Source organism: Nomascus leucogenys, chromosome 18 (genome assembly GCF_006542625.1).
Source record: "Nomascus leucogenys isolate Asia chromosome 18, Asia_NLE_v1, whole genome shotgun sequence".
NCBI classification, from domain to species: Eukaryota; Metazoa; Chordata; class Mammalia; order Primates; family Hylobatidae; genus Nomascus; species Nomascus leucogenys.
This window is the reverse complement of record NC_044398.1, coordinates 2,669,916-2,687,982: the sequence shown is the minus strand read 5'-3', so window position 1 is coordinate 2,687,982 and position 18,067 is coordinate 2,669,916. Positions and strand designations below refer to the sequence as shown.

The window sequence follows — 18,067 nt, the reverse complement described above, 5'->3', positions numbered from 1 at the left end:
CAAGTAGATGTCAGAGACAAGCCCAGAGCAGCTGAGGCTGAGCTCTTTGTACATATCTATTCTGCTTACAGTACCTGAAAGATACCTAGGAAAAGAACTATTAGATTCTGAAAGGCTCTTTCATCTAATAACAATAATTTATAGAGTAATGAAGGATTGAAGTTTGTTGTTGCTGTTACTGCCATTTTTAACAAATGTACTCGCCTGCAATCCTAAGACTTTGGGAGGACAAGGTGGGTAGATCACTTGAGGTCAAGAGTTCAAGACCAGCCTGGCCAACATGGCGAAACCCCATCTCTACTAAAAATACAAAAATTAGCTGGGCGTGGTAGAGCACACCTGTAATCCCAGGTACTCAGGAGGGTGAGGCAGAAGAATCCCTTGAACCTGGGAGGCAGAGTTTACAGTGAGCCGAGATCTCACCATTGCACTCCAGCCTGGGCAGGACGGCGAGACTCTGTCTCAAAAAAAAAAAAAAAAATTACCCATTTAAATGTTACCATAACCCCATGATGCCTTACAAAAGAGGAGATTGAGGTCTAAAGAAATTAAATTAATGTAGCTAAGATCACAGGCAGAAAGCAGCAGAGCCTGGAATTACACTAGGCACTCTGATCACAAATCAGTGCCCTTTCTGCTGTACCTTCCACCACCCCCAAGGTCCTTAATTAACAAGCATGTTAAAATAAATGCTTCAGTAGCAAATCATCAAAAGACATAACTGATGAGGGGTGAGACTGGCTCAAGGACAGTCATTTGAACCCACCCCCTTCCACTTTTTTCCCTATTAGCTAGAGACGGGCCTTCACAGAGCTTTACCCATCTAGTTAATTAGCTATCTTTGGATCTCACCCCACTTTTCCTTCCTAAAACAATCATACATTCATGTGGTATGTTTTTGTTTTTGTTTTTGAGACAGGGTCTCACTATGTTGCCTATGCTGGGTCTTAAACTACTAGGCTCTCTGTAGCTGGGATTACAAATGTGTACCACCACACTGGGCCTGATGTTTTAACTGTTTTTGTTTTTGCTTTTGATTATTGCTACTTGTGACCCTAGAGACAGCGAACAAACAAAAATCACTATGTAAAAGAAAAAGGCATAAGTCTTGCAGTTAGGACTGCTGAAGAAATCCTGACTCCTCCCCTCATTAGGCGTGGGACCTTGGATAAACTCCTTAACCTCCTTGGGCATTGTTTTCCTCCTCTGTAAACTGGGAATAAGAGTATTTAACTAATGGGCTTTGCGAAGATGAAGTCAATCAATCACATACATGGGCCAGGAACAGTAAGTGCTCCACACATCGGCCTCTCCTTCATTCTAAAGAGCGCCTTTATTTTTTCTTCACTTGAATCTTGTAGTGGAGAGACTGCTAATGTATCATACATCAAACAATTGAATAAAAAATTATTTTAAATTGAAAAAGAAACTATAGTCATGTAGGTACCTAAGTAGCAACTCAAAGAAAATTTCTTGGGTACTAATATGCTTTGCATTATATATATTTTAAGGCAATTGATTAATATCAGACTCGATACTGGAAGAAAGTTTAAATGTTAAATGCAAAATTCAAAATGTCTTTTCCCTGTCTCACAATAGCTATAACTGTCTCCACTAATGCAAAATGTAAAATCAAGAACAACTACCTTTTGCTATCAAGCAGAGAGAGGAAGAACTTCTCCCTAGGGCGTAACAATACAAATCACTGAATTACTAGCTTATAAAGACAGGGCCACTGGCAGATGAATCCCAGCTTGGAACCATCCATGCTGAATGCCATTTCTGGGTCTATGTAAACCTAGTGAGCAGCTTGCTTTAGTATCCAGCATGGATAAATTGCCTAGACTAGGGATAGCAAGTCTATTTCATCTTAAGTGTCAACAGTGATTGACAGTGACAATCTAAAGCAAGTCTATTTCATCTTAAGTGTCAACAGTGATTGACAGTGACAATCTAAAGCACTGTATATGGATGCATTTTGAGGCAAAATCAAAGCTTTGCAGAAAAGAGTGCCAGGATTAATCTGCAGTGTCTACCAAGAATGGAGGAATATGCAGTGAGTCCACTGACATAAAAGAAGTATTTTTAAGTTACAGATGAAAAAACTATAATTTTCTTTTCCATGGGCATGATAGAATGAATGCTGTGTATTCACATCCCATTTCTTTCTGCTCCTGGACTCACAACTAGGCTTCATCTCCAGTGTTTCCTGCATTTGGATGAGGCCATTAATAGATTTCTTGCCAATGGAATACAGGTAGAAATGATATTTAGGCCTGGACCTACATCTTCTCTTACAATACTCCCCTTTTTGTCTGTCTCCCTCTGTAAGCCAGATGCATAGATGACAGTGGAGGACTCTGAAGCTCTAGATGATAGAATTTCTAGAAAGGAGGAGCCATCCATGGCAGACAATGATACAAGCAAAAAATTAAACTTGTAGCATGCCACTAGCTCTTGGTATTCCCAACAATGTAGTTCTGGTTGAGACTGACAATCATAATATAATGCCACATACATGGGTCAACCATGACCTATGCTAAGCAAATCACAATTCTTCCCTGTGATTTTGGAAAACTCTCTCTCTAGGAAGAGAACCCATTTCTCTCAGTGAGGCTATGATAATGTGAACCTGGGAGCTTTAGTTCAGAATCACTGAAATAGTCTTCAAGAATGGAAGAGGTACTTCACTACTAATGTGTGAAACAGAAACAAGAGAAATAGGAGGTGGAGGGAGAATCCTGAACAAGCACTACAGAGGTCAAGCTTCACCCCTGCCTCTTCCTCATATTGGTTACAAGGACCAAAATGCTTCTCTTTTTGCCAAAACTATTTTGATCTATAGTCCTGTAACCTGCCAACACAACAGTCATGACTAATATGGGTATAAATTAGAAAACAAAAATCTTTCAACTGACAGACAACATTTTGACATATATTCTTCCAAAATTATGGGCGTACACATACTTTAAAAAAATGAAAACTGTGGAGCCGGGTGCAATGGCTCATGCCTGTAATCCCAATACTTTGGGAGGCCGAGGTGGGCGGATCACTTGAGGCCAGGAGTTTGAGACCAGCCTGACCAACATGGTGAAACCCCATCTGTACTAAAAATAAAATAAAAAAATTAGCTGGGTGTGTTGGCATGAGCCTCTAATCCTCCCTACTAGGGAGGCTGAGACAGGAGAATCACCTGAACCCAGGAGGCAGAGGTTGCAATGAACTGAGATTGAGCCACTGCACTCCAGCCTGGGTGACAGAGTAAGGCTCCATCTCAAAAAAAAAAAAAAAAAAAAAAAAGACAGAAAAGAAAAAGAAAAAGAAAGAAAGAAAACTGTGATTTATGGATTTATGATCACATCTCATAAATTTTCCTTTCCACGTCAAATATACTTTAACAAGCTCATTTTTCAAGGTTGGCCAGTATCTTATTGTTTGAATACACTATCATTTTAAAAAAAGCATTTGGGTATATTCAATTTTGCATTCCCCTATATACATTGTGCAACAAATTTTGGGGAAACAAAACATTTTTCCAATTATTTACCTGATATAAAGCTGTAGAATTCAACTTGCTGGTCAAAGGATATTCAAGGGTTTTGATTAATATTGCCAACCCACCCTCCCAAATATTTATACCCATTTACACTCGCAGCAATTGAGTGCTCGATTCATACTATTTTTCCACCTGAGAAAGTAGTGCTGAGCTGAACTGAAAAAACACTTGTTTCTTAATTCACAGCACTATCCTACGAAATGATTAGTATAATCTACAATAGGGGCCAAAGTCAAATTTCTATTCCATTAAGATATATATAGAATAGACCACTGGCACAGTTATGTCACCAAGTAACACAGTCCTTCACAAAATGCAATAAAATATAACTAAAAATTAAGCAACTCCTTTGGAACAATAATGAGAATTATTGTGGGGGGGGTTGGGAAAGAACCACAAAGGAGTGAGGAGATGCATATGTTAAACAGTTGGTCACAGCCCACTCATTAGCACAGTCTCCAATCAGCCTCCTATGGAAACTTCCACGGGTACACTCATGCTCACTCAAGGGTAGCCAAAACCAGAATGTTACATGTTAAAATACATAATGAAGAGGCCAGAAAAACATGAACACACTGCAACCTAGATGTTTTAGGGAGAAAAAAACAACAAAACTACATGAAGCCATTGTCTAACTGAATTATTTAGCTAGAAGTTGGAACAGCTGTAAGCTCTACACTTTGACACTAACCAGGTTCGTAGTGATATTACAGTGAAATCCACTGGTTTAGATGTAACAATCAGAACTAGGTGAATAAGGCATTTACATGTTAGGGCACCTATTCAAGATAGGTAGATAAGAATTATTCAGTATTAACACATACAGAAAGTGTAATTTTGCCACTTTGGGACTCAGCTTACTCATCTATAAAATTGAAAAGGCTGATCAACTTCTAAGATTCTCCTGAGCCTAAAAAGCCCTGCAGATCTCAGGCCATCTACAACCTTGCTGTTATTTCTTAACGTTCTCTGTCTTCCTAAATTCATTCGTCCAGCAACCTTCAACTTTTTCAAACTCCTAAAATGTGACTTGCTCTCTGTAAGCCTCTTCCTAGATAGCATTCTGCAGCAGTTCTTGTTCACACCTCACCTACTTTAAGTCCCCTTCATTCTCCAAGTCTGGGCTTAAACATCTCTTCCTCTGCAAAGTGCCTCCACTGTAGTCTTCACCTTCCTTATCAAAACTTAATTCTTTTTGAATCACCTGTAATTATTTCTTTAATTTTCTGTCTCCCCTACTAAGTCGCAAGCTCTCTGATGCCAAAGGCCATGCTTATCTTGTTCACCATGGTATCCCTGTTTCCTGGAACAATTCCTGGCATTTGGAAATTATCCAAATATTTGTTAAATGAATAAATAATGGGATTGTGCTAAGTAAGCTAGTGAAAGACTCAGTACTGAAAGTAATTTCTAATTTTTCCAAGTAGGTCATTAAAAATAAAATTAAATATGTTGTTATTTATTGCTTTTTTTACAAAGGAAAAAGAACCCTAAGTTTTAGGTTAATCTTGCCCCCTTTCCTTAATTGCTTGTTGAAAGCCCCCAAGTTGTTAATGGAAATTTTATCACGTTAATGAATAGTATCACCAAGTACTTAGTGAATACTATCATTTCAGTGAATATTGAAAGTGTGTAGTCACTTTTGAAATTGTTTTTCTTTTGTAATTATCTTAACCAGGTATAATATATGTAGTTATGAATTATAAAATGAATACTGAAAAACAATGCCGCCCAACTGTGTCCAACTCTAAAGAAAATAGCTGCACACACACACACACACACACACACACACACACACACACACAATGCCGGCAAAGGATTTTCTCTAATACTAATACTTAACCAACTAATATCTAATAGTTAATGGTAGGTACTGAGAGAAGTCCACATATGCTTTAAATCCACAACCCCAAAATTATGGATATAATTGTTTAAAATCTAACTTTTTTTCAAATTTACCAATTTGCTCATTGTTCTAACTTTTAATATCAATTTTCTGATTTTCCCCAGATTAAATCGTTGTCACATCACGGCCATGCAAGTGTTGAGAGGATGTCAGGAAATACACATTAATTATATACATTAAGTAATTTAATGTCTATTTGTTTGTATTCGTCCAATATTACACTTCTATGCTTTTATAGTTTTTTGAGAGAAAGAAATGAATTTAACTCCTTGCTCTTCTGAAGTTTATTGGGTAAAAGTAAAATTTTTAAGTAGAAAGTTTATGAGAAAACAAAGGTATAAAATTAGGGAAATATGAAGCATAATAAAAACATTCAATAAATATTTACCAAAACCTGCTATCATCCTATGTTTGGTGTGAGGAATAAGTCTCAAAGAAACTACAGACTAGAGGAAGAAAACAACCACTGAAGAGAATCCCACTATAGCTCTGGGAAGGATATGAAAGAAATATATGCACAGGGGGCGATGTAGGCACAGAAAAGAATGCCTAAAACTCGAGTTTTAGAAATTAGATTTTAAAAATATATTAAAACTTAAGAACAGCACATGCAAAGGCCCAAAAGTAATGCAGAATATAGTGAATCGAATGTTTCAAAGTAGTTCAGCAATGAACTGTGGGGTATGTGTGTGTGTAGGCAAAAACAAAGATAAGAAAATAGGCTGGTTCCACATCTAGCATACAGGTGGACTATCAAGGGAAAAACACCTGATAACCTGGATAAATATTACAGGCATCCTTCCACTCATTTGGCTGAACTCACAAGAAAATAAAAGCAATCTCCAAGGCCAAAAAAATAAAAACAAAAAAATTGCAGAAAACCACATGGTAAAGTAATACTGAAGAGGAGGCTGCCCTGAAGTCATGTGTTAATCTAAGTGGCTTAGAATCTTAGATTCTAGCAGCCCTGTGGGGAACAGGGAACAAGGCCTTTGAGACTAAGCAAGGTAACTAGTTTGAACTAAGACCACTATATAAAGCTAGGATCCTCAAAGGGTTACTCCCTTAGTAAAATTAAGAGAAAAACAAAAACAAAAAAGAATACCTCTCAGTAAAAGGAGACAAGGCAAAATGTGTTCTGCTCTTCCTAGGCTCTGGGTAGATAAGGGAAAAAAATATCTGGGGCATTTGTAACCATAGCTTTCCCCCTGATGAACTTTGTTATTCAAATTTATACTACAGATCCACACTCCAATATCTAAGACCCTTAGGGCGATATATGTTTCAGAGTTCATGAGTTTGCAGATTCTACAAAGGTATTATGGTACAGACATCATATATTAAGTAACACCTCACTACAATCTGAACAGCATACCATAATATGACAATATTTTTATAGCTTAACATATGACTCTTCATGATAGGCAGTATATAAAGACTATATATGGTCAACTTTTCCTACCAAATGATTTACAAAAATAATTTTGGTTTTTTGAGCATTTTGAATTTTCAAATTACGGATAAGGATTATGGATCTGGACCTGCACTGGATGGGAAGCTCCAAGAGCAGAATTCAACTTCAGGTGCTCTCAGAATGACAGCACCTGTGGGACCTCTCTGAAGCAAAATCTTTCTAGGTGACCCCAGGCTCCCTAGGATTCCCACAAATGAAGTACTGGCCAACATGACCTCAGAGTCTAAAATTACAAAACACATGAGGAATCATGATTGAACATCAGGAAAAAACAACAGAAACAGAACTTCATGTGATAGATCTATGAAATATAGAATATAAAATTAGTTTTGTTTAAAATGGTAAAGAAATAAAAGAGGAACTCAAAAATGTTAGCAAGAAACATACATTATCCAGAAAATGGGCAAATTTGAAAAAATTCAAAAACAAAAAATATAAATAAAGTAAAAAACTAAGAATGCATAAAAGCAGACAAGACACAGCTAAACAGAGAATTAATGAACTGGAAGGTATCTGAAAAACAAATCATGCTCAACAGAAAAGAAAGCATTAGAAAATACAAAAGGTATATTTAGATTTATATGGATGTAATAAAGTCTAACATATTTCTAATCATGTTTGAAGGACATAAAAAGAAAGAGAATGAGGATAAGCAATAATCAATGATAACTGAAAAGTTGAGAATTTTCCAGACTTGATGCGAGACATACATTCTCAGATTTAAAAAACCCAACAAATTCCAAATAGAATAAACAAAAAACAATGCCACATCTAGACACACATCCACTACAGAAGGACAAGACAAACAGAAGATTTGAATGCAGCCCCCGTCAAACAAAGGAATTACCTAAAGGCAGGTAGACAGATAAATTTTCCTAAGAGCAATAATAGAAGCCAAATGACTGAAATATTATCCAAGTGAAAATAACTGTCATTCTAGAATCTTATATACAGATACATCGTCTCCAAAATATAGTTCAAGAAAAGGATATAGTTCAAGAAAATCTTATATATGATGAAGGAATGGTGAGCAAAGAAGTCAGTTACAAGGTAGGCATATCTAAGTAAACACTGCCTTCATCAAATAATAATGTACAGCTTTACGTGTTAAAACTACGGTGGAACTAAAAACACTGAGTAATAATAGCACGTAAGACAGAAGTAGGTGATTGAAGTTAAAAGTTCCTAAATTTCTTGGAAAGAAAAAAGAGATACTGATCAACTTCAGACTTTACATATGCATATTAAAATTTTAAGACTAATCACTAAAAGAACAGAAATAGCATATATACCTTCCAAACTACAGAAAGAGAAAGTTGGAATTAAAGGAAAAACTGATACAATTAAAAGGAGGGGGCAAAAACAAGCATGGAGAAGAAGGGCCAAATCCCTGGCAATACATGTGGAATTGTTATAGTGGTGGTAGTAGCAATAATAGTAGTAGTAATGTTTATTATTAGTAGTGGTATTAATAACTGATTGTTATTGCATATTTGTGTGTCAAGTTCTGGGCTGGGTATTTTACATGTATTATCTTATGTATGACTCATTAAAAGTGAAGTAGGTACTATAATTAATCTTCATTTTACAGATGAGGCTTATTACTGATCTAAATCAAGCAGAAGACAACTAAAGAAAGAGATTTCAGATAGTTTTTTGTTTGTTTCGCTTTGTTTTAGACAGGGTCTTGCTCTGTCACTCAGGCTGGAGTACAGCGGCATGATCATGGCTCACTGCAGGCTTGACATCCCCTGCAGCCTTCCAAGTAGCTGGGACCATGGGTACACATGATCGTGCCTAATTTATTTTATTTTTTATAGAGATGGGGTCTCCCTATGTTGCCCAGGCTGGTCTCAAACTCCTGGGGTAAACTGATCCTCCTGCCTTGGCCTCCCAAAGTGCTGGTATTACAGGCATGAGCCACTGCATCCAGCTCAGAGTGTTTATATAATTATCACTCACTGGGTTTGAGGGATGAGGGATAACTCTCAAGTTAGTGGCTTGGGCAATTGAGTAGGCAATGCCTGGCATCCAATAGCAATTCTAAGATTTCATGCATGAATTATGTCATTCAAAGACACAGAATATTTAAAGAGGGGTATAGTTGTGTCTGTTTTCTTTGTAATGGTGAGTAAATCACTGTTTCAAGCAACTTGGTTGTGGGAAAAAAGAAAAAGCAAAGAATGACAGGTTGGTTGTTGAAAAGCTATTATCAAGATAATAGAGGCCAAAGAGACATGTGTGTGGTTTGTTTGTTTTAAATGGAGATACGTGAAAATACTTATAAGAGAGACAGAAGATGTTAAAGATAGAGATGACAGAGAGAATAACTCATGTAGAAAGGACAGTTGTAATTTAAAATAAAAAATGCTAAGCCTAGGAGAAAAATCAAATGGTGAGGCCCCAAAGCAAAACTACACCAAGCAGGGAGAGACCTAGCTTCTCTCTCTCCTGAGTAGCCAGGAACGACACATTAAAAATACTTTTTTTTTTTTTTTTGAGACAAAGTCTCACTCTTGTCCCCCAGGCTGGAGTACAATGGCGCAATCTCGGCGGCTCACTGCAACCTCCACCTCTCAGGTTCAAGCAATTCTCCTGAGTCAGCCTCCCGAGTAGCTGGGATTACAGGTGCCTGCCACCACACCTGGCTAACTTTTTTGTATTTTTAGTAGAGACGGGGTTCATCATGTTGGCCAGGCTGGTCTCGAACTCCTGACCTCAGGTGATCTGACTGCCTTGGCCTCCCAAAGTGCTGGGATTACAGGCGTGAGCCACAGCGCCTGGTGAAAACTCTTGAGAAAATGCTAGATCCTCCTTAAAAATGAATAATAAAGAAGGCTTCTGTACACAAGGAAGAGGAGGATCCTCACACATCTGGGACAAATGAAGAGACAGCAGAAAAACAGCTAGAAAGACTGTGGGCTTCAGGGTACAACTGTCTCTGGTTTATGCTTTCACCCAGTTGTTTCAAGGAAGAGTTGTAATTTCTTACTCACAAGTCATTGTGCAATTGACACAGGGGTGTGCCATTCAACCAATCTTCCCTTGGTGAGAAAGAAAAAAATAGGGTAACTCCCACATTACATAAATGCCTAAGAAAAAACACAGCCAACATTCCCCTTCATAAATAAACAATACATTTTTCTAAAACGAGAAAACATTATAAAAGAAATGAAACTAAGGATAAATATTTTTAATGGCAAGGAATTTGATTTTTCAAATTATTTAAATGCACTATGATTATGTTTGAAGGTTCTCTTAGTAGATGCTGGCTTAGGAGTTGACTCACTTAAAATACAACTCTGTAAGGAAAGCACCCTTGGCCCCTAGCGAATAGGGTTATATGTCACTTCTGACCTTCTTTATCAAGATAAGCTCTGAAGAACACCCTATCCCAGCATCAGTCAATTGAAGGGAGGAGGCAAGGTATTTAAAGGATACTTATTTACGAAAAGCTAAAAGAGTGGTCCCATGGCAACTAAGTGCACAGATTAAATTACAAATAAACCTTTAGCCACCATTTATTAAACATTACAACTAATGTGGCAATATATCAAGAAATTTAGATTTTAATTTAAAATGCTACAAGCTAATATTGCAATTAGGATATGAATTTGCCTACTATCTATATAATTTTTAATATTTTTCCATATCAACATTTTAAATCACTAAAACAACTTTTTAAAAATCAAATTGAGTTATCAGTTTTATTCTAAGAAAGTATCTGCTAACCACACCGACTGCAAAAAGTGAAAAAAAAATCTAAAGTGACTCAAATATATTTAAAAATTAAACCATTAAAAAAAGATTCTTTTGAAAATGAGAAAGTAAAAAGATCTTGAAAAAAAATCCGTATTGTTCCACTAGCTGCTATAAATTCTGTTTAATTATTTTTGTGTCATTTTTAAAGCATGCTCCCTCCTATTACCTAAGATTCTTTGTCACTCTGCTTCCCCTGCTCCTGCCAACCTTGATCACATGGTCTCTTCTCTCCCCTCCTAGGACACTGGGCATCTTTGACAATGTCACAGAATCATGCACACTGAGCCCATTACACATATATGGTATGAATTATAATCATACTAAATGCTTTTCAGAAGTGTATCTCCCCCATCTCTTCACCCTTGGGCTGGGTCTTCTGCTAAAATCACGAGGAAGGAACAGATTATGTTCTGGTACAGAAAAGTGAGAGAGCGTGTTTTGTTCTGTTTTTTTAAAAAAATTAATAGTTAAATGAGAACAAAAATCAAATTAAAATATATTTACAGCAAGTTAGTGTACTTCTCAAATTCAAAGTTACTCTAGTGTTATTAATCTTTTACACATTGTTCTACTTAATTTTATTCAGTAAACTTTGCTTACTTTTTGGATCTTTCAGCACTTATAGAAAACGCTGCTAAATTATCACCAATATAAATATATGGTGTCTACTGAATTAGTGTGCTAACAGAACTTCTATGAATTAAAATACATTCCATATTTACTAAGCACATTTATGCAAAGCAAACTCAGGTTTAAATTTTCATTTTATTTTTACTCACAAAATTTCTTACTTTTTTGCAGATATTCTATGAATAAAATTAAAGCAGCAGGAATTTGGGCGGATGTGCCAGTATTTGTCTTGAATCAAAACTCAGTCCATATCTCCTACTACCTTTACCAGATAGTCTTATAAGAAACATAATCTTTTTCTTTTTCGTAATTTGGGAGGAACAGAATCATTAGTAAAATTCTAGTATCTCTCAAACATCAGATTCAGAACTTGAAGCACTTGCTTTTCATGTGGGATAAGCTCATTACTAAATAGCTTCAAGTGTTTAATATGGAAAAAATAGGATTACTGAAAACCAAATTGGCTTTTCATAAGGTTTGTTTTGATGTTAACAGTAATGTCTAGGTTTGAATTCTGATCATCATAAATAGGATACTTTAACAATGTAGCATATATAGAAATCATTCATAAGCACTACTAACTGAAATGAATCATATAGCAGGGCTGCAAAACTTTCCAAATTTACCCCTGCAGATGTTACTTTGGACCAACTCTATTTTATTGTTCAACCTTGACACAATACTGGGTAGGTACTGGGTGCCTATTACTACCTGATCTTTTTACTTTATTATTTGACTTGGGCTATCCTTTAGGGCATCACATACAAAATAGAAAAAAACAAACAACACTGAAGTGTCAAACAGTCGTAACTAAGAACGTAAACACTCACTGAGTCCTGGATATTTTATATGCTAGCAAATAGGTACAAAAAGTTACAAGGGAAAGGAGGCGAGGATGTACAGGTGGACCCAGAAAAGTTAATGTCAAACCAATATTGGTTAGGTGTTTAATTTTCAGATACAAAGGGCGACATTATTATACTCGAGTATGGAATGAAAGTTTTACATAATCCAAAAGTGCCATAAAATATATAATCCTTACTTAGATTATTAAGTGCTGTCACTGAAAAAAGAAAAAAATCTGGGAATAAATGTTTAGAGTTTCTTCATCTCGACCTTTTCACCATATATAATTCTGCCCTCAGATGTTAACAAATCATTTCTTCAAGTGTATAAATCACATATCTTTAAGAATCATTTTATAAGTCACCATGACTAACAACAATAATTTTCTTGGCCTATCAACCTAAAGAGAAAAGAATTTATCATTTAAACCAGTATATTAATATTAAATACATATTTCATAAGGATTTTGAGCCCAATTAATCCAATACCTTTAAAAAAATGACAGGACCATAAATCTGTTTTTATAATCTTCCAATCTAAACTCCAAACTAAAAAGTTATACACAAATCAAACTAGTAATAAATTGAAATTGTTTTTGTTTCAAACCCCCAAACTCTACATTTTGTGCTCTTTTTCTCCCAACCAGTATTTAATATTTTCAAAACTAAAACACCAACTACTTGAGAATGCTTCAGTGCCTATAGAGAAACTTAATTATGTGTTTGCATGTTTTAATAACAATTCACTTTTATAACTGGTGTTTACTGAAAACCTGTGAATAAATTACTGAGGTAGTTTACTGTTTCTTTAAAGGAACTTCACGAAGAATTCTGAGCAAAGATGTCCTCTTAATAATGCATGTAACATATTCATATTCAGGTTTTCCATATCATCTTTTCTTAGAATAGTATGTATTAGTAATGTGATACCTATGTCTCCAAATTCCATCCAAAAGTTGGTTTTAAGTAGATGTTTTATTTTATGACTTACCAGAAAAGTAAAACATTAAAAAGAAAAACCACTAACCAATACTCCTCAGTGCTTGGTTTTTGGCCATTTTTTTATGCAACAGAATTAAAATGTTTTCATTCAATTTTTCATGACAGCATTAAAATTTTTTCATGCATATTATAATGACTGCAATATGGATGGGATTTTGATGCTCAATTCCAGAGAAAACTACGCAAGCAAGGCGGGCGTTTTAGAGATTAGACCATTTAGGTTAATGTGGTTCATTTTCTCTCCTCTCTCAGTAGAGTATATTACTAAACTACAGATGGCAGTTAAGTGCACTGGTTAAAAGCTATGAAAGTTTGGCCAGGGGAAGTGGCGGCTCACTCCTGTAATCCCAGTACTTTGGGAGGCCAAGGTGGGCAGATAACCTGAGGGAAGGAGTTCAAGACCAGCTTGGCCAACATGAAGAAACCCCATCTCTACTAAAAAAATATACAAAAATGAGCCAGGCATGGTGGTGCATGCCTGTAAGTCCCAGCTACTCAGGAGGCTGAGGCAGGAGAATCACTCGAACCCGGGAGGCTGCAGTGGGCCGACAACATACCACTGCACTCCAGCCTGGGTGAGAGAGCGAGACTCCATCTCACAAAGAGAAAAAAGAAAAAGCCATGAAAGTTAATTACCTTCCCTGAACCCATTAAGTGATGAAAGATTAATAATATAAAGCTCAGTTCGTGCTATACAGTAACTGCTCAATAAATGTTCAGCTCTTATGACCATTCATATTAATAATTCAACACCATTTCCTATTTCAGCTGCTTTCTTTTATAACATGGAATCTTCCCCCTATTTTCCACATCTTAGAAATCATATTGGAAAACCTCCTACCTTCAAATTTTCAAAAGACTTTTCCACTAAAATACTAATGTGACTAAATATTTAGATCTGGAGAAGTCAGTCTTTATCTGAATGATGTTTTAATGAAATGTTCAAACCTGTGAATGTTCTCTGAAATACAGCAGTATGCTGATTTATCATTTTCATTATAGATCAGCATGTAGCAAATTCATAACCTATACCTTTCTTATTATGAGGATTTTCTAGACTGATATGTACCTTTAAGACATGAATCATCCTTCCAGAGTTGGGGAAACTGATGGGAAAATGGCTAAATGATTCAGCATGCTGCAGCAAAGGGAGCTGGTCATAAATTTACGATTTCCACTTCTCTTAGGTGCCCTGGCCCTGGTGGCCTCTTTCATCTTGTACTGCTTATATAACATATAATGCTGTCATCAATCAATTTAGTTAAACATTCCCTTGGGAAAGGCATAATGGTACCTTCCCCTCAGATGAGCTTCTAGAAACAAAATTATTCAATTCTATGAGACAACAGGTTCGCAAGGCTAGACAGCTCTTACAATGTCCAGTAGTAAGCTTCATCAAGCTTCGCTTATGCAGATAATAGGGCTAGAGTGAATTCTGACACTGGTGCCATTTTCTTAGCTGCACAAAGGAAATAGTAGGGAAAAGACCCAAGACCAAAAAAACTCAGAAGATGGGCAAAGGAAGCCAGCTGAGGAAATGGCTATGGCCATACCTGTGTCTCTCATGCCAACACTCACCTTTACCAAAAACATCACAATAGAACAGAAGATCCTAAGCAGGTCAAGAGAACTAAATAGCAACTGCTGAACATATACTCACATAGCCTGACTTATGAGAAGCCTCAGCACCCAAAGCAGGTGAAAGCCTTTTTCTTTTCTAAGTGCCTCTGTTTATCCTTCAGTGACAAAATATTTACTGTTAATTAAGGTATTTCAGAAATACATAGATTCCAGAGTAGAATAAAGCCTTTTCCATCAAATAACCAGTTACAAAAACAATATTAAGAATTAAACGGTTTCATCTAAAATTGCACCATCTCAGATGCTGGGGAAGTACATCCATTTTGTGACCATAGCACAGTCATCTCACCCAGCATTTTCTGAGAATGGGACAAAGTGTGCCAGGATGTGTAAAATGAAATTGCCATAGCTATGAAGTCCAATTTCCTCATTCAGTACTTTGAATTTATTTGTTTGGTATGGTAACATAACGCACACACACACACACACACACACCCATACTCACAAAAACAATCCTCAGGAGCAACACTGAAAAAGATTATACTACCTTAGAACTATCTGAAATGTATTTAGGAAAGAACTAGGGTGACAAGTTTGACTTTCCATAAATTCATCTTTTTTTTTTTTGACTGTGCAACCTCTAATTTCCTCTAATTTGGAGAAGGGAGGATGGGTGGAGAAAGAAAAAAAGGTGAAAAACATCTAATTCAGAGTGTACAATCTCTGTGTGTGTGTGTGTGTGTGTGTATATATATATATATAAGCGTGTGTGTGTGTATTTTTCCTCCTCCACCAAGACCTTGGAGGTCAATAAGAGGAAAAAAATGGCTCACAAGACAAGGTTTCATGGCTAACCCAAGGGAACACCTTCACAGCTGGAGAATTTCAGCTCAGTGGCAACCTGGATGGGAGTATCAGAGGCCACAGCATTATCGACCAAGCACCACCAGCATCCCAGGCGCCTCTGCCGTGCGCATGTCCCTCTTACATAAAGAGATGCTTACAGTCCAGGTGCTTTTTCTTGGGGCCCATCACTTCATGAGTAGTGGCTTTGCAGACCGCTCTCGCTACAGCAGAGCCTGTCACGCTGTACTGAGCGGCGGCGATCCGATCCGTGAGCGTTTGGCCCGACATCTTCTCTGGTCGTGTCTACCGCCTCCTCTTCTGCAGGAAACAAGGGGAAACGGTCCGGCTTTAATCCGCAGACCCTACCCTCCAAGCACCCAGGCCTTGCCTCCTCCAGCCGCGCGGCGGCTCTCTCCTCCTCCATCCCCACCCTGGCACCACCTCTCGGAGCCAGCAACGCGCCAAGCCCCGCTCCTGCGATGCGGTCCAGGGAGTCTTGGCCGTGAGTGGGGCCGTCACGGAACCCCAGCGTGGGCTCCAGTCGCAGCATCGTGACACCGTCCCCATTCTCCCCCGGCCCCTACATAGGGCCAGACTCGCCCCCTGGGGACCCCCCTGTCAATCAGCACTTTCCCTGCAACCTGACCCGCGGGTGCTGGACTAGCCACGACGTGCGTCGGGGTTATTCCCTGGGCGCCGCACCCACCGGTGCCCACCTCCCACCTCCGCAGACTTTCCTCCTAGCAGCCCGCAGGCTTCGGGGAACGCATCGGATACCCAAGCCCTGGCTGCCTCCCTCCTCCTCCTCGCGCTGCTGCAGCAAAGGGCTCGTCCTCCCTCAGTCGCGAAGGAGATTATCCTAGCGTTGCGCCATGTTATGCCCTCGCCTCCCCTTCCTTCCTCGCCGCCGGCTCCAAAGCCTCGCCGAGGCCCATCGCCCGGGCCCCTTCCCCCCGGTCTCCAAATCCCTGCCGCAGGGGCCGCCCGGGAGCTCTGCGGAGGCGCCGGACTCTTGGGGCGCCTCACCCTTCCTGGCTTTGGAGCGGAGCCGGACTGACGGCGAAGCCCAGCCCCCCGCCCGCCCGACCTGGAGCGCTCCGCGGAGCTGTCACCCGGCCGCTGCCCTTCTCCGCACCCTGGGATTATCCTCTGCGGATCCCCGCGCGACCCTGGAGCGGGGAGGGGGCCTAGTACGGCCGCGGGTACTCACCCCGCCCCTGAGCGGCGCCGCCCGCCGCAGGATGAGCGGAGCCCGGGCCGCTGAGGGAAGCCGCGCCGGTGGGTGTGTGCGAGCGCGCGCAGACCCGGTGCCCCCGGGCGCGAAGTCTCCAGCCCCGGCCGGGCCCCGCTCCTCAGCTCCGCGGTCCCGGCGCCCACCGCCCCTGGCCCTAGAAGCCAGTACCCGCCCGCCGCCGCCTCCTCTGCCAGCGCCGCCGCGTCTCTCTAGCGCTCCAAGCTGCGGCCCCATCCCCGCCCCCACCTCAGCTGTGGCGCCTCCGACGAGTCAGGTGACGGCGGCGGACGAACCCGGACGAGCCCTCGGCGGAGCGCCTCGAGGCCCCCTCCTAGCTACTCACACACACCGCCCCCCGGGGCCGGGAGCCCAAAGGCGAGGGGGCGCCTCGCGCAAGCATCCCCGGCAAGCGGGCGGGGAGAAGAAGGAGGCGGGGAGGCCGACACCCACCCAGCTAGCGGCTCTCCGCTGGGCCCCGGGCCGCCCCTCCGCTGCTGGCTCCGCACCCGGCACGCACTGGGAGCGCGCACCGCGCACACCTGCCCGCCGACTGCGCGGGGAGCCCTGGGCGGTGGGGGCGGTGGCCAAGCCGGGCGAGTGGGCTTCTCGAGTTCTACTCTGTGAAGGCCGAGGCGAGGGCGTCGTCGCGCGCTGCCTGGCGGAGCTCAGCCCCTTTTCCCCCCACACTGTCGCTGACACGCCCGCCTGTCAAAGGCTCCGAGGCCCAGATGAGCAGGGCGATTTTAAATGTCAGATCCTGCCGGCCATCGGCGACCATCACCTGTGCGTCTTCAGCTCCTCAGGCTCCTCCGCTTGTCTCAGTTACAACTGGGAACCCGGGTGAGCAGGTAATTCTGGCCGCTTTAGTCTTAAACGGATACTGAGGTCGGCTGAAGGGAGAATAATTAACCCAGCCATTAATCGAGTCCCAGATTACCTTCGACAGTAATCATTTGAGTGCATAAGGAAAACCCTTTGTACCCTTAAAAAGTAATTTCTGCCAGTTAAATATAGTGTTGGAACGTCCGTCAATTGAATGTCAAGTGTATATTCGAATAGTAAGCAGGAATTTCTAAACAGGGATGTGGAGTTGGTTAATAGCTTCACGTGTTGACATTTTCAAAGGTTGTTATTTATGTTCACCTGTTTTTTTTAATTCTCACACTAGCATGAAGATCAAAACTATATTTGTGAACTTTCCTGACATTTTTTCCCCTGGCTTCTGGTGGCT

General features: G+C 40.1%; 1 protein-coding gene across 10 annotated transcripts in view; it reads right to left on the bottom strand.

Moving 5' to 3' along the window:
* SNAP91 (synaptosome associated protein 91) overlaps positions 1–17,656 on the bottom strand; it is a 159,664-nt gene extending 142,008 nt beyond the window's left edge. For 4 of the 10 annotated variants that reach the window (XM_004091097.3, XM_030799173.1, XM_030799174.1 and 1 more), the window contains exons 1-2: positions 16,813–17,089; positions 15,761–15,920 (exon numbers count right to left, since the gene is read on the bottom strand). In XM_004091097.3, coding sequence (XP_004091145.1) covers positions 15,761–15,890 — 130 coding nt within the window. In that variant the 5' untranslated portion in view covers positions 15,891–15,920; positions 16,813–17,089. Of the gene's footprint in view, positions 1–15,760; positions 15,921–16,318; positions 16,341–16,379; positions 16,548–16,628 lie in introns of those variants that run through there. The other 6 variants (XM_012497051.2, XM_003258285.4, XM_030799167.1 and 3 more) reach the window with 6 other exon arrangements.
* Positions 17,657–18,067: the final 411 nt, after the last annotated feature.